Below are 15,254 nucleotides of genomic sequence, written 5' to 3'. Positions count from 1 at the left end.
TTCTGAAAATAAGATCATAATAACTGAATGAATTTCTTTGTTAAAAATTTCCGACCAGTTTGCTCCTCGAAAGAAGATTCACGAAAATAAATCTACTGTTTGGGTCCCCTGTTGAATCCTTTGTTTTTCCGTTTCCTGTTCTCATTCTTCCGAGCGACAGAACTAGTAATTTCGGCATGTTTCCGTCCGCGGGTACCGATAAAGTCCTGAAAATAGTGAAGATAAGAAAAACTAAAAACCAAATACTTTGTAAACTCTGCTCTGGATGGAGTTAAGAATTTTATGGTTTATTTGGATGGTTTCCTGAAGGTTAATCCACAATTTCCCAGTGCAGGGGTATGTATACTCTATAAAAAGTCTAGGAAAGAGAGAAGGGAAGAGGAAGGTTGGGAGAAGAGAAAGGAAGGAAAGGTTCAACGATAAAGAGTAAGGAAGAAAGGGGAAGGTTGCAAGATAAAGATTAAGGAAGGAAATGGGAAAGTTGGGAGATAAAGAGTATGACAGGGAAGGTTGGAAGAAAAAGAGTAAAGAAGGAAAAGGGAAGGTTGGGAGATAAAGTATGAAAGTGAAAAGGAATTTATATTTTTTTTAAATTTAAATATTACAAATGTATCTCTAACCTCCATCCTCTGGCGTGTTGTAGGGTGCAAGGTACGGGTTGGTTTCCAAGAAACAAACCATAGTGCAACCTGAGTCTGGAGATGATATCCTAGATGGAGGAGTGCGTTCACACAGGAGTCAACAGTGCTGTCCTCAATACTCTCCTGAACATTTCAGAGTAATAAATATTCAAATCAAATCCTACTTCCACACGATAATCTTGAGTGAACTCACAACATCAAGGCGCAAATTGTCAAATTCTTTGAAGAATTTTCATAAGAAAATGTTAATTGACAATTCCTAAAGTTCTCTTTGGTCATGTGAGGATACCACAATAATTTTGGGTCCGATCGGTTTAGCTCTTTTGACGTTTATTGGGTACAAACAAACAGAAATGTCAACAAACAATACAAAAATATATTCGGTATGTCTTTTTAGTATGATATATCCAATAAGAGTCACATGAACCCGGGGAAGGTTTAATAATCTATGATGATTTATAAATTACCTGCATTAGAATATCCTTGATCGAATCAAACAATCCTACGAGTTGAGTTCTTCCTTCCGAGGGATATAGTCGAGAAACAAGTCCTATGCTCTCTATCACCCAACGGAGTAGGGTCTAAATATTCAAAGTTAATCCCGTCCTTCAGATGGATCATAAGATATACTTGAGATTAAATTAAAAAATTCTCCGTCCTACTTTAACATAGAATACCATCCCCATAAAAAATTAATTATGTTTAAATGTAAACGGTTAAGGTCATAATGTTATATGCCAAAAACGTACAGATTTAATACTATTGCTGAGGATCCGTACTGTGAAAAAATTGATCCGAATCCATCGTATAATATTTATAATCTAGTTTGTAGCTAAAACTAAAGCAAATTTAACGATTTTTTTCTGTTTTTGCTATAACTTAACTGAATAATAAGAGATCTGAGATGGAATTTAAAGAATTCAAGCCGTGGTTTAAAGCTGCCAAAACCCGGTTTAAATTAAGCGCCGGCATAAATCTTGAAATATTTGATACAATTTTAAGTGGAACCAACCATATTTAAGCCGCGGCTTAAATTTAAACCGCCGCTCAAATTCTTTAAATTCGGCCACAGAAGGGTTTTATAATTTTCTCATTAGTCAATACTTGGGATCCGTGATACAAGAGAAACATGCATTTTTTTAGGTGCACATTTTGGTTGATATTTTAAGCATTGATTTAAACATTAACACTTAAATTATGGAAACTTTGGTGTAACTGGTCCTTGGTGCATTCATATGTCCAAACTTTAGTTTGGTGCCTTCATCGGTCCAAACTTTGTTTCACTGGGTCCTTGGTGCCTTCATCGGTCCAAACTTTGTTTCACTGGGTCCTTGGTGCATTCATCGGTCCAAACTTTGTTTCACTGGGTCCTTGGTGCATTCATCGGTCCAAACTTTATTTTACTGGGTCCTTGGTGCATTCATCGGTCCAAACTTTAGTTTACCTGGTCCTTGGTGCATTCATCTGTCCAAACTTTAGTTTACCTGGTCCTTGGTGCATTCATCTGTCCAAACTTTAGTTTATCTGGTCCTCGGTGCATTCATCTGTCCAAACTTTAGTTTACCTGGTCCTTGGTGCATTCATCTGTCCAAATTTTAGTTTACCTGGTCCTTGGTGCATTCATCTGTCCAAACTTTAGTGAGAAAGTTGATGAGCTGAGATATAACTGTATTATTCACCCAGCGATAATCATGTCCTCGTCCAAGTAAAACTAGGCACTAAAAAAAAAACAATTTATTTTAATTTAATCTCATTCTAAATCTTCATAAAATTTGCATTTTATATCTTTTTAACATCCAATTCTCTAAGACATGAGCATATGCTAATTCAAAAAAAGGATCAGAATCAGAAATTTAAAGAGATATTTGGTAAACACTTAATAATACTTACATATTTAATCGTACTGAGAAGATTTGAATCCTTGACGTTCTTCTCCACAAGTTTAAGATATTTGGAGATCATATCCTTGGATTGGAATTCTGTGGGTTGATACCCATACCTAGAGTAGGATATAACATATTCAAGTCTAGTAACAGCAAGAACAGGAAGAAGAACTACCCCCCGGGGACTGAATTTAATAGATTTTGGAAAGAAAAAAAAAGATAAATAAGAAATCTGGCAAGTTTCCACCATCCTTTTTTATTATAAAATCATTTATCTAACCCTAAAAATCATTTACACTCCCTAATTCAGCCAGTTAAATGTTTAGGGTAAAGATTAAGTTGAGCAATTAAGGTTTTTAGATTTTGTTCATTATACCCTGCTGGGATAACTTTATTTGATGGATCAAGCATTAATCCACAAATTTAAAAGTTCCCACAATGAATATAAAGATTAAACGTTCAAGAACTCCATGCAAACATTTAAGTATGTATCCTAATAATTACGATACGATAATCTTAATAAGGCCAAACTAAACTTTTCAAAAAACTTTGAAATCTTGCTAATATTAAAAATACCTGGACTGAAACACAGATCTTGTTTCTTGAACCTTCATATCAATGTTCGTGGTTACTCCAGTATGAAAGATCGCCCATATTGCAGTCTCCTGCTCTGGGGTAAGTTCACGACTATTCCTTTCAAATAGTTCTAAAAATGAAATTGATGATTTTTTCATCTGTATATTATTATTTAATCATTTTCAAAACCCAAATATTCCATTGTTTTTTAAAACTTCTGTTTATTGTTTAAAATACTAATAATTTGATATTTGATTAGTATAAGAAATACACTTTTGAAGATACTAAATGAATAAGAGAAAAAATATATAAAAGCATGAATGATCGACTTTGTTCCAGTGCTTAGGATCCGGAAGATTTTGGCTTCCTGAATCCGGATCCGCAAAAATATGCGGATCCACGGATCCGCATCCAAGGGGTAAAATATCAACCAAAAACTGCAAAAAAAACAACCTTTTTTACTCCTAAAACCCCAATCTGAGCTTTTGAAAAACGAGAGATTATAAGATCGTTTCTGAATGGTTCATCAAGTTTTAGGATAAAAATAAGCGAACAAAATAAAACAAAAAATTTTTAAATAATTTTTTTTCGTTAAAGAAATTCAGTAAATCTTAAAGTAATGACCTGGATCCGGATCCGGATCCATTTTTTTCCAGTGCGGATCCGCATCAAAATTAAATGGATTCTAAGCACTGCTTTGCTCATACTCCCGTCATTCATTAATTAAATCAATAATTGATTTAATTACGAAGATTTTCGTTGTAGAAGTCGATAAAATTTTATCTTTACAAAAGCATTTGTAAAATTAATAATATTAGTAACCCTTAAATTCTCTATAACAAATAAAAAATTTTATTAAAAAAAGTTTTTAATTTATTTTTGATTTGACAAACCTGGCCAAAGATCCATAATGACTCCAACAAGAAGATGATTCCTCGGAGATTTGAAGAAGAAAAGATCAAAAACAAATCTTTTCATTGTATCAAGATCATCAACATGTCTGCAGGAAAAAAACTTAATTTAAAATTTGAAAAATCAATTATTTTTAAAATTTCTATAAAAAAAATAAAGATAAATGGCGACAATAATTCCAGAATTATCTGGGCAGTGGGTATTACTGTATTACCTAGCGGAGAGAACCAGTAGCCGACCCAAACTAAGAACACTTGACATACTCATACTAAACATCCGGTCTACTCCGAAGAATCCATTATACAACATATCTATCAATCGTTCAATCACACCTTTAAACCTAAATAATACCAGTGTAAGGTTCATCCAAGAACGATTAAACTGGAAATGCAATTAACAGCAGAAACTAGGGACCACGAAGTGATTGAACAGAAACAGAAATGAATTTATTTTTGAGTTCCACGACTCAACCAAAATATTCTTCTAATTCAAATTGTAGAAAGATACAGCCCCAAATTTCTTAATTTCGCAAAAACAAAATAACCCCGGTGTGAGATGAAATAACAAACGCGGTATTACTTTACGCGGGAGGTATGGAACCCGAACCATAGTTGCCAGAGTGGAATATTACGCCTCGGCGTTTTATAATGTCACACTGGAGAAAAAATTAATTCTAAATAATATTTTGCTTACTGAGGTCTCTGATCTAGAACTCTAAGCAGAGTAAAAACTCTCTGCTGGTTTCTGGTTACTGGTGGAGCTTCAGGATTAGAGTCGCTTAGAAGCTTCACACTTTTATGCTCATGCTAGAATAGTAAAGATTAAAATTATGAATTTTGCGAAAAATGTATATTCTTACCATAGTAAAATTGTAAATATAATCGCAGAACATTCTCTGGATTCTCTCTGTAGAATCCCCTTGACAGAGCTCATCACAAATCCTGGTTAGTCCTGCAAGGTTTAACTCATCCTGGAGCAGTTTCAAGTTCTTATCCAGGATGGAGGAGTAGGTCTCATACTGAAATGATTTTCTCTCCTCCTGAATCTTTGTTCTCATGTGTTCCAGAGCTCTGTTCTGGGTTCTGTGCTTGGTGTTGAAGGTGTCCAAGAGTTCATCCAACAGGTTTCTGTACTGAATCTCTCTACGGAGGATAGTTGACGGAGTTGTTAAAGCAGAGAGATCTCTGGAATTATCCATCTGATCTTTCGTATACTCTTCCTCCGTATATTCAGGAACTTCTTTGGAATCAACTTCAGTTTTAACATCTTGCATCTTTATATCACCGGGTTCGACAAGTTTAGATTTTAATAATACACTGGTTTCAATTTTCGCTGAATGCTTGTTGGAGACTTTTTCATCTTTTTCATCTTCGCTGTCTTCCGATAGATTCAAATCATCATCAAGGGAACTACGGGAAGCAGAAATCTGTTTTGACAATAATTCATCTTCACTTTTATCCGTCTCCTCAGATGATGTTTTTGATATAGAGATTAGAGAAACAGGTTCTGGTTGTTTGGATGTAACTGGTTCTGGCGCAGTTACTGGTTCAACTAAATCTGGTGCAGCAGCAGACTCAATCAATTGTTTTGTTACAGATATTCTAGCAGGCATTGTCTTCCTTCGCGCTGGAATTTCATCAACGTTGTCTCCCACCTTCGGTCTGGTTCTAACGGGAGGAACAGGTTTCAACTGGTTAGTCTCTGGTTGTACCTTGTTTCCTGATCTCTCTGATGATCTGAATCCATCTACTGATGGTCTGGTAGCTACTCCTGGTGGGGCTCGGCCTACCATACGGTTTCGAGCCGCTGCAATCTGAGCTTCAGTAAGATTCTTTCCTACAGACGCAGGAGTCTAAAAGCAATTTCAAAATAAGTATTACTCTACTTTTAAAATCAATAATTGCTTAATTAAAACGAATTCAGATCCGCAATATAAGAGAATGAATAAAACCTGATCAAGAACTGATAATTAAAATCATATCGATTCAATTATTCATTTTTGTTTGCTTCTTTATGCTAAAGATATCTACTATCTTGAGGTTATAATTACCTCAATTAATAATCCTGTTTGAAGTATCTTGGAACGAGCAGTTCCAGTACTGGCAGACGTTTCCAGCTTAGTGGCCGGCAGTAACACAGAGCTATTGGAATCTTTAGATTTGGAGATCCTTGTGTTCTTAGATTTTGACGGAATTGCTTGAACCGTCGGAACTACTGGAGCAGATATTCTAGAAGGAGGAACAGGTTGAGGTTTCCTGGTTTCGTGAGCAAGCCTTGATTTGGAAGGATTTGGATTAAAATAGATTTGATTGGATCCATTCTCAACTATGGTCATGGGAGCAGAGGCGTTGAATGCTGATGTAGATCCAATAGGATCAGAAGGCTTAACTAACGACGGTTTCCTACTTGGAGTTGAACAGGAGAGAGGTTCGGGTTCTATTATCTCAGGTGCCTCGTCCGAACTACTCGGCTCCTGAACTATGCACATGAAAGATTCCTCCTGCGATGAATTATATTTGTTTTCTAAACTCATCGGACTGATAATTCGTATTGCTGCACTGTCTCTAGTCTTGGGCGGAGGGTTTGAGGTAACAACAGACAAATTACTCTGAGCAGATCCAGGACCCTTGAGCTTCTTTTTAGGAGAGTAATGGAGAACTTCAGCTTTTCTCTTCATAGGATAATCCCTAGCTGTGCTGCTGTTAAGGATTAACATAATATTCTCCTCCTCCTGGTCGTGATCTACGCTAGGGATGGAGTCAGAAAGAACAGGTTTCTGACCGAGAACACTCGGAACTTCTCCGTAGAGTAAACTACCAAGACGGATAAATTTAGTTTTCTTTACTCCTCCTCTTTGTTTATGTTTACCACTGAAAATAGAAAATCGTCGCCTGGGGGAAAAAGTCGTGTTCGAACTCATTATATTTAGAAAGGAAGCAGAATGACCGGGTTTAATTTCATCGTTCGCTGTGAAGACACTTAAGTCCTGACTGCTTCGCCCTTTACTAAGCTTTAATATTTCAGTGTTAGCCTTTTCTAGTTTCCGAGTCAAGGCAAGAATACGTTTATCCTTCTTGTTGTCATTTATCTCTTTTTTCAGTGTAGCAAGCTCTTTCTTGCATTTCTCTAGTTCTCCGACTTCTACTCTAAATGCAGATGAGATCTCTTCATCTTCTTTTGCTCTTTGCTTGAGAGCTTCATTCTGCTGTTTAAGGCTGGATATTTCTGCAAGATATTTCCATTTCTCTCCCTCATAAATTTCCTTGATTCGTTTCGATTCCCGATCATTCTTAATTTGATCTTCAAGATTAGTCTTTTCCCCCTCCAGGTTCTCAATAGTCCTCTTGAGTTCATTGATCTCCACCTCCTTATTGATCAGATCAATATTCTTTTTTGCAACCGCAGATTCAAGTTGACCCAGTCGACCGGAGTAAGATCTTTTCTCAGTTTCAAAAATACTAATTTTAGAAGTTTTCTCCTCCAAAGAACTCTTCAGCTCACAATTCTCTCTCTGTAAATAATTAACATAAAACAAATCCTGAATTAATTTAACCCAAAATCAAAATCGTTATCTAAATTTGTATATTCTATTACATTTTTACGTTATCAGAGTTCTCTAGGAAATTACCGGGTAACTTCCTAATATACAATTTTCGGACCCCCCTCCCCCCCTCCTATCAATTTTGTACATGGATCTTATATTTAACACATGGATATAATTGGTCATGTGGCCGCAGTGCCCGGCCCCCCTAGCCTGTCCTTACCGAAGTGCTCGGCCCCCTAGGATGTCCTAGCCGCAGCGCTCGCCCCCCCCCGCCTGTCCTAGACGCAGCGCTCGGAACCCAAGCCTGTCCTAGCCGCAGCGCTCGGCCCAGAAATTGTCTTAGTCTAACCTAATCCTAAAATACATAAATACTAATTTAATTGAAAATTGTTAAAAAAGTGGTCATGTACAATATTGATAGGAGGGGGAGGGTGGGCCCGGTGGGGAGGGGTCCAAAAATCGTTCTCTAGGACGGGCCCGGTGGTCCAAAAAGCATTCTCTAAGAAATAACCTTTTAGTTAATTGTAAATGTCTATGATCTTTGTACTTCATTAATTAAGGAAGTAGTAGGAATGTGAACAGTGAGGTTTCAAAATATAAAATAATAAGCCGCTTCATGTTAATATTTCCAAAAGTAGACAGCTTATTATCTTACCTTCAAACTGGAAATCATGTTCTCTTTCAATAAATTCTCCGTCGTCAGCTCGGCGTTTCTTCCCTCAATCTTCTCCTTGTGTTTAAGCAACTTGTCAACTACCTCGATTTTCCGTTTCAAGATCTCCAAGCTCTCTGGGTCTACTTCATCCACCTCCATGTTTATCTATTTCAAAAGAAACCAATAATTTTTAATTTATTTTATTAAAAACGTCAAATTTGTAAATTTAAGCACTCAGAAAACGTTTCAAGTAGATTTTAAGTTCGGCGGTTAACAATGATAAATGCGCATGTTTCTTGTAAATGCCGCGGTGCACTCTTAATTCTCATTTAAAATTACGAACAAAAACATTCCTAAACTCCGCATAAGAGCTTATCCAAAAAAGAAAATTTATTTTTTAACCCAATTTTCTATTCGAAAATAAAATTTAAAAAAAATAAAATTCAGAGTTCAGGAAATCTATTTTAAATTTTAACTTTTCTGGTCGTCTTCCTTAAAATCATATTTAGAGTTGAAATTGACCAAACCAAGTAAAAGTCGGGTTATCTACGCTCGGCGCGGCGTACGCCGAATGGAGAAGTTTTCTGTTGCTTTATTTGTGAAGTTTTTTGAGGTTGTGAATAGGTATAAAGATGATTGATGTTGTAAAGAGAAAATGCTTCTCCGAGTTTAGCTATGAATACCGTAAAATTATGTTATGTAAGTTCATCTCAACGGAGTTAACAAGTTAGTTGACCGAAAAGGAGTTTCATGTTTTATGATTTTCTTTAAATTTAGAAGTCAAATCTTTTATGCAAGTAACTATTTCAACTCTGCTTCTTGTATTAATATTTCATCTCCGCTACTTGTATTGTTTTTATTCATAAAAACTTGAGTTCTATTCTCTATATCTGAACCTAACTTTATTCATATATCAACTCCATTCTTCACATCTCAACCCTGCTTTTTAAATCGCAACCCTTCTCTATACATCACATTCACAACCATGCTCTATACATCGCAACCCTTCTCTATACATCACAACCATGCTCTACAATCCTGCTCTATACTTCTAAGGGGGGGGGTCCAAAAATCGTTCACTAGGACAGACCCCTACCTTGCTCTTTAAAGCTCAAACCTTCTCTTTAATTTTAACTCTACCTTTAAAATTTCAGCCCTACCTTTTAATTCCAACCTTGCCCTTTACATTCAAAGTCGCTGAACCTTGCGTTTGATATCTCAACCCTACTCAACATTTCAATCCTGCTCCTAATACTACAACCTTGCTCTATACATGTTCTAGCCCTGCTCTTAGCGTGCGACCAAAATCTGAACTTTGCTTCTAAGTTTCTAACATCTCAACACTACTCTCTACTCTTTACATTTCAATTCTGCTCTTAAGAATTCAACCAAGATCTATACCTCTCAATTCTGCTCTTAGTCTTACATCTAAGCACTGCTCTTTACATCTCAGTCCCACTTATTACATCTCAACTCTGCTCTTTACAGCTCAGTCCCACTTATTACATCTCAACTCTGCTCTTTACATCTCAGTCCCACTTATTACATCTCAACTGTGCTCTTTACATCTCAGTCCCACATATTACATCTCAACTCTGCTCTTTACATCTCTGTCCCACATATTACATCTCAACTCTGCTCTTTACATCTCAGTCCCACATATTACATCTCAACTCTGCTCTTTACATATCAGTCCCACTTATACATCTCAACTCTGCTCTTTACATCTCAGTCCCACTTATTACATCTCAACTCTGCTCTTTACATCTCAGTCCCACTATATTACATCTCAACTCTGCTCTTTACATATCAGTCCCACTTATACATCTCAACTCTGCTCTTTACATCTCAGTCCCACTTATTACATCTCAACTCTGCTCTTTACATCTCAGTCCCACTCATTGCATCTCAACTCTGCTCTTTACATCTCAGTCCCACTTATTACATCTCAACTCTGCTCTCTTTATCGCAATCGTAAAGCATTGAATTAAGCGTCGTGTCAATTTTGCTCTTAACATCTCTTTCCTCATTTTTAATTCAGCTGCGTTTTACTAAACAAGTAAACGTTATAAATGCTGGACAATCATTTTCTATCATTTAGCTCTTCTTACAGTCCAAGAATTTAAATTTTTTGTAATTATGGTTTGTAAAACACGTTTTCAAATGTTCTAAATGGAGGTAATTTCAGATACAGGAAATATGCAGGTTTTCGGCCTAATCTGACGGAACTGAAGAAAGGTAGGAATGAATTTAACCCAAGGGTTTATATTTTTAAAGGTGTTGGAAATTTCATTATGAGACAGTTTTGAGATGGAGATTTTATATATAGTATAGTTCAAAAATAGGACATTTCATAAATATGTCATTTCATAAATATGTCATTTTATAAATTAGAAGATGTTAAGGTACGACAGTTAATTCAATTTAGGACATTGGGTAGATAGGACATTTCATAGGCATGGTACTTTGTAGACATGTTTTAGATAGAGGACAATCTATCTTTGAAACTTTTTGGCTTACGAAATGTCCTGTCCACGATATGTCACAATTTTGAGTGACCGGATTTTTCACAATTACTTATTCAATATTCATGTTACCCATCTGGAAGTTTTTTTTTTAAGTAGCATAATATGTCAAATATTATTAATTCTTAATATATTATTAATGTCTCCATGCAGTAGCTAGATATTTGTTAAATAAATATTTTTCCTTGAGCTTTGGAGAAAAAAAAATTGAGATAACATTTCCCATCCTTGTCCAAATAATGTCAAACTTATCTATCAAGACATAACGTGAACATCAACACCCCCCCCCCCCTTCCTAACTAATGAAGAATGATTAAATCTTAACTTATATATTTTGAACTTTTTTTAAAACGGGTTACACCTCATTGAATTGCACAACTTTCTTCTTTCTTCTCAAATTTTTGCTTTTTTATTTGTGTGAATTTCGCTTAAAAGAAAAATGTTGTCTTCTTCAAAATATCAAAATATCATTAAAAATTCATTGATTTCATAGAATTCTTAATCCCTTAGAAAACCCTACTACCATATCTATCTGGTGAAACTAATGAGTCAACACTTGCTGTGAGTTGTTTCATTTGTTTTATGTTCATTTCAAGAGCTTTTAAAGGGATGTAGCGCAATTAAAAAACATATATTAATTATTCTACATGTTTTTGAAACACTGACCGGATTTCTGACCTACCCTATGCAATAAAAATTGCGTGTTTAGCTGAACTATCGAACGAAAGAAAAGCAATTAAACTACCCACCGAGATAAACCTAAACTAGGGGGCTCAATTTGATCTTGGCGGCTATAGAGAAGTAGTTCAGCTGGCCGTAGTTGGTTAAACTACAACATTCACTTTTCCTGTGAGCCGTTTCAAGTTAAATAGAAGAGGTTCAACGTTGTCTACGTAGTTTAACTACTTCTTGCTGTTTATTAAATTTGGTCTCAAGACTAATTGAATTCCCAAGTTTACGTTTAACATTTACAATATGAGTAATTAACCTTTCTGTTGAAGAACCTTACAAAACTCTCTTCCTCTTTTATCCATCCGGTAGAATTGATAGAAAGGTTGAATACATCAACATCTATATTTATATCTGAATGGATTGTTTATCATATCTTCCATCCCAATATCCACAAGTGCTTAGAACCCAATTCATTTTGATGCGGATCCAGATCCTGGTCATGAAAAGAAATTGAGTCTCTGCCACAAAGTCTGATTTTTTAATCCCAATATCTCTGCAACCCGTTGTAGTACAACTTAGATATTTAAAACGTAAAATATTTGATCCAACAAGTTTCATAGTTTGAAATATCTATGGTCTACGATATTGGGTTGGAAAGATATAAGGATTAGAAAATCAGATGTGTGGCAAAGACTCAATTCCTTTCTAAAGATTTACAGATTTTTAAATCAAAGGAAGAAATTTCAAACAATTTTTCTCTTATTTTTTTTTGCTTATTTTGAATAACCATTCAGAACTAAGGAAATTTTTAAAAATCTCTATTTTGAGCGTAAACATTTTTATTTTGGTTTTTGGTTGATATTTTGATCCTTGGATCCTGATCCAGGAAGACATAATGGTGCGGATATGTGCAGTCAAATCTGCATAGGAGCAAGATCCGCAATATTTTTAGCTCTTTGAATTAAGATAAAAGATATTTCCAGTTAAAAGTAAAATCAGATCTACGAACCATTTTAAGAGATTCTATCCAGGATTTAAAATTTAAAAGAAGTTTTCCTTTCTTATTCAGTGTATTGTAGAAATCTGTTTGACCATAGCGCTATAGAAATCCCAACTTTAAACTGGTGTTCATAAGAAATCTGCAATCTTATCTAGTTTAGATTTGAAATTGAATCTCTATTTTTTTCAGTACTAAAAAAAATTAATATTTCTTTTTCAGTGTATATTAAAAATCTTCATTTTTGTTTGGTACTTTTAATTTAAATAAGTATTTTGTTCTTATCTATGGGTTAATGCAGATCTTACAAAGAACCAGCAAAAATTTGCAAATTTTATTTTTTGCAAACCCAGAGCACGCTGTAGGAATCTTATATATCAAAGTGTTATGGCACTGCATTGATGTTTTAGTTATATTTGTATAAAGCTTCACCCTGTTATGCATCTTTATGAATGTAAACTGTACGGGCCCGGGGTAAAAGACAAATTTCGCATGCTAATGCACCTTTCTCGCGCTGCGCCCCAAAACTGACCAGGTCAGGTTGGTTTCTCCGTCTCTCCAGGTTTCTCTGCATCTCAGTTCCTGTAACTCCTTGTCTCAGTAACCATTGTGCTGCTTCTATTCTATCCCTGAGATTTCTTCTCCAAACCCCGAGCTAATTTATCAGGTTCATGCATTGGAACCAGAGCACGGACTTGTGTCGAACCTTTGACAGACAATTCCTGCTCCCGGCTCACAAATCCTTTGAAGGACAGATCAGATTAGTTTCAACTCCGCAGTTTGCATTGTGCAGTTGCTGTGTGATAAAGTTTAATTCCTGCATAGATGCAGTCCAGTTATACATAAAGGAATGAGAACTGATTGTCTAGATAAGATACTGATTAAAAGGGAAACCTGTTGCTGCACCAGGGGCAGTTTACAAGGGTACATGGAGTAAATATTCTCCAGAAACTAGTATGATTTGTCCCAGCTGCAAAAGAATTAACACTGATGCACTGATAATCAGGGGTTTCGACCAGATCAGGTTTAGAACAAGAGATCATCTCTCAGTCTCTAGTTGTTGCCAGAGAAGGGTTCATCAACATGTCTGTGAATATACACAGTGATACAATTATTACGTGATATTGTGTACTGTACACAGTACGGTATAAGGTGTAGGGCAGTTAATTACAAAGGAGGAAAATGAGTTGTATGTACATGGTAAGAATATATGGCCTACTAATATTTATAGTTTTACATATGAATACAAGTTTTTTTAATCTGAATAACAAAAAGGTGAAATAAGTTATTTGGTGGAGCTAAAAAGGGGGGCTTAGATTAAGTCACTGGATTGAATTTAGGGTATGAGTTAAATTTAGTTACTTGGTTGGGCGAATTGAAATGGGTGGGAGGGGGGGGGGGTACTTTGAGTAAAATCGAGTCACTGGATTGAGCCAGGGCCGGACCGGGGGGGGGGGGTCTTTATGGAGTTGAATTGAGTCACTGGATTAAGGGAAGAGTTGAATTTAGTCATTGAAGCAAGAATGGGTTGAAAGAAAATTGGTTAGGAATTCAGGACGAAAGGTAAATAGGAAATGAAATCCTTCCTCACTATTATAATTTATTACCTAACTACACCTCTTTCTTATCTGTACTCACTATAATATATCAGGGTTTAACCAGCTTAGTTACTAGGTTTTATTGTTTTTTTTTTTGTATTGAGTGGGGGTTTAATTTGAAAGTAGTTAAAACCTACTAAAATTCATGCTAATTCATAATAAGAGACTATTTAAGCAATAGGTGCACTTTATAGTGATGAAAAATAATAATATTGTTGTGATAATAAGCTATAATCATATATAAGGAATCATAAATACTCAAATACAATAATATCACCTCCCTTCTTCAAAGGGGCCTTTATAGGGGAATACTGCAATTTTTTTTTTTGGCATTTAATTATTTATATTTAGTCGATAAAAGTTGAAAGATAAGCAATAGTTTATGTAAACTTAAATTATTAACGGATTTAAATTTGAAATTTAGCTAAAGCAAAATTAAATACCTGTGTTGAACGTGACCACCCTCTATTGTCGTATTTTTTCAGCTCTATTTACATTTTTAATACAAGCTTACAACATAATAGGAGAGAATGTGGGTGTGAGGTCCAGCTTTAAACTAGTATTCTACAGATTCCCACAATTTATGTATATTTTATTCTCCCTGCCTCTTGGATAAACGAATAAAGTAAATTGAATCCCAGAATAAATGTTCTTGTTGCTGTAACTCCAGCTCCGACCCACCACAGATATGAATAAAAAAGGTGTAAACCTATTCAAGCTAAGTAACATATATTACAAAATCTTTCATAGAAAATATTTTATCTTTTACACTTGACGTCACATTGATAGAAAATATAAAGGAGGATGTATGTGTTTAAAGGTAGATGGGGGGAGTGGGTTAGAATGTGGGTGAGGTAGNTTTATTTGTTTTCGATAAAAAAATGTCGAAATATTAGTTTTTATAGTTTATTAAATTCACTTTTTTCATTATTCGTATTAATGCAAAGTTGCACAAACATATTTTTATTATTTATTTATTATTTTATTTTATTATATATTATATTATTCAAGTTTAAAAAATGAATCATTATATAACATGTATTGTATCAAGATGACGTTTTTAATTTATTTTATTTAAGGTTTTCTCGGGGGGAGTGCGTCGGGAGCCGAACAATTTGTACAGATCTGGGTCTCTTAGTTTCTTCCCTTACTTAGACATGGCAGACCTAGGCAGTGCTGGACCCTTCATTGTAAGTAAACATATCATTTTAATGTAAATAATAATAATATAAACAATATATATTTTCTTTT

The 15,254-nt window shown here is 35.1% G+C and overlaps 1 protein-coding gene and 1 long non-coding RNA gene across 3 annotated transcripts; one reads left to right on the top strand and one right to left on the bottom strand.

The window, feature by feature from the left end:
• LOC111694925 (uncharacterized) lies at window positions 1-8,420 on the bottom strand. Its single transcript, XM_023463986.1, has 12 exons — window positions 8,212-8,420; window positions 6,063-7,523; window positions 4,872-5,864; window positions 4,706-4,818; window positions 4,227-4,352; window positions 3,994-4,100; window positions 3,101-3,230; window positions 2,532-2,640; window positions 2,246-2,359; window positions 1,109-1,222; window positions 621-764; window positions 1-206 (listed from the first exon to the last, which is right to left on the bottom strand). Exons 1-12 carry the CDS (start codon window positions 8,368-8,370, stop codon window positions 93-95), a joined length of 3,684 nt encoding a protein of 1,227 aa, XP_023319754.1. The 5' UTR covers window positions 8,371-8,420; the 3' UTR covers window positions 1-92.
• Window positions 8,421-8,815: 395 nt separating this feature from the next.
• LOC111694952 (uncharacterized) lies at window positions 8,816-15,197 on the top strand. 2 transcript variants are annotated; one of them, XR_002763757.1, is made up of 3 exons: window positions 8,816-8,835; window positions 10,400-10,449; window positions 15,083-15,197. It is a non-coding gene; the product is annotated as an uncharacterized LOC111694952 (long non-coding RNA). The 2 variants fall into 2 exon arrangements; XR_002763756.1 differs by lacking the exon at window positions 8,816-8,835 and adding an exon at window positions 8,865-8,910.
• Window positions 15,198-15,254: the final 57 nt, after the last annotated feature.

Source organism: Eurytemora carolleeae, unplaced genomic scaffold, assembly GCF_000591075.1.
Source record: "Eurytemora carolleeae unplaced genomic scaffold, Eaff_2.0 scaffold192, whole genome shotgun sequence".
Taxonomy (NCBI): domain Eukaryota; kingdom Metazoa; phylum Arthropoda; class Copepoda; order Calanoida; family Temoridae; genus Eurytemora; species Eurytemora carolleeae.
The sequence above is the reverse complement of the archived record's forward strand: the minus strand, read 5'-3'. Positions and strand labels throughout refer to the sequence as shown.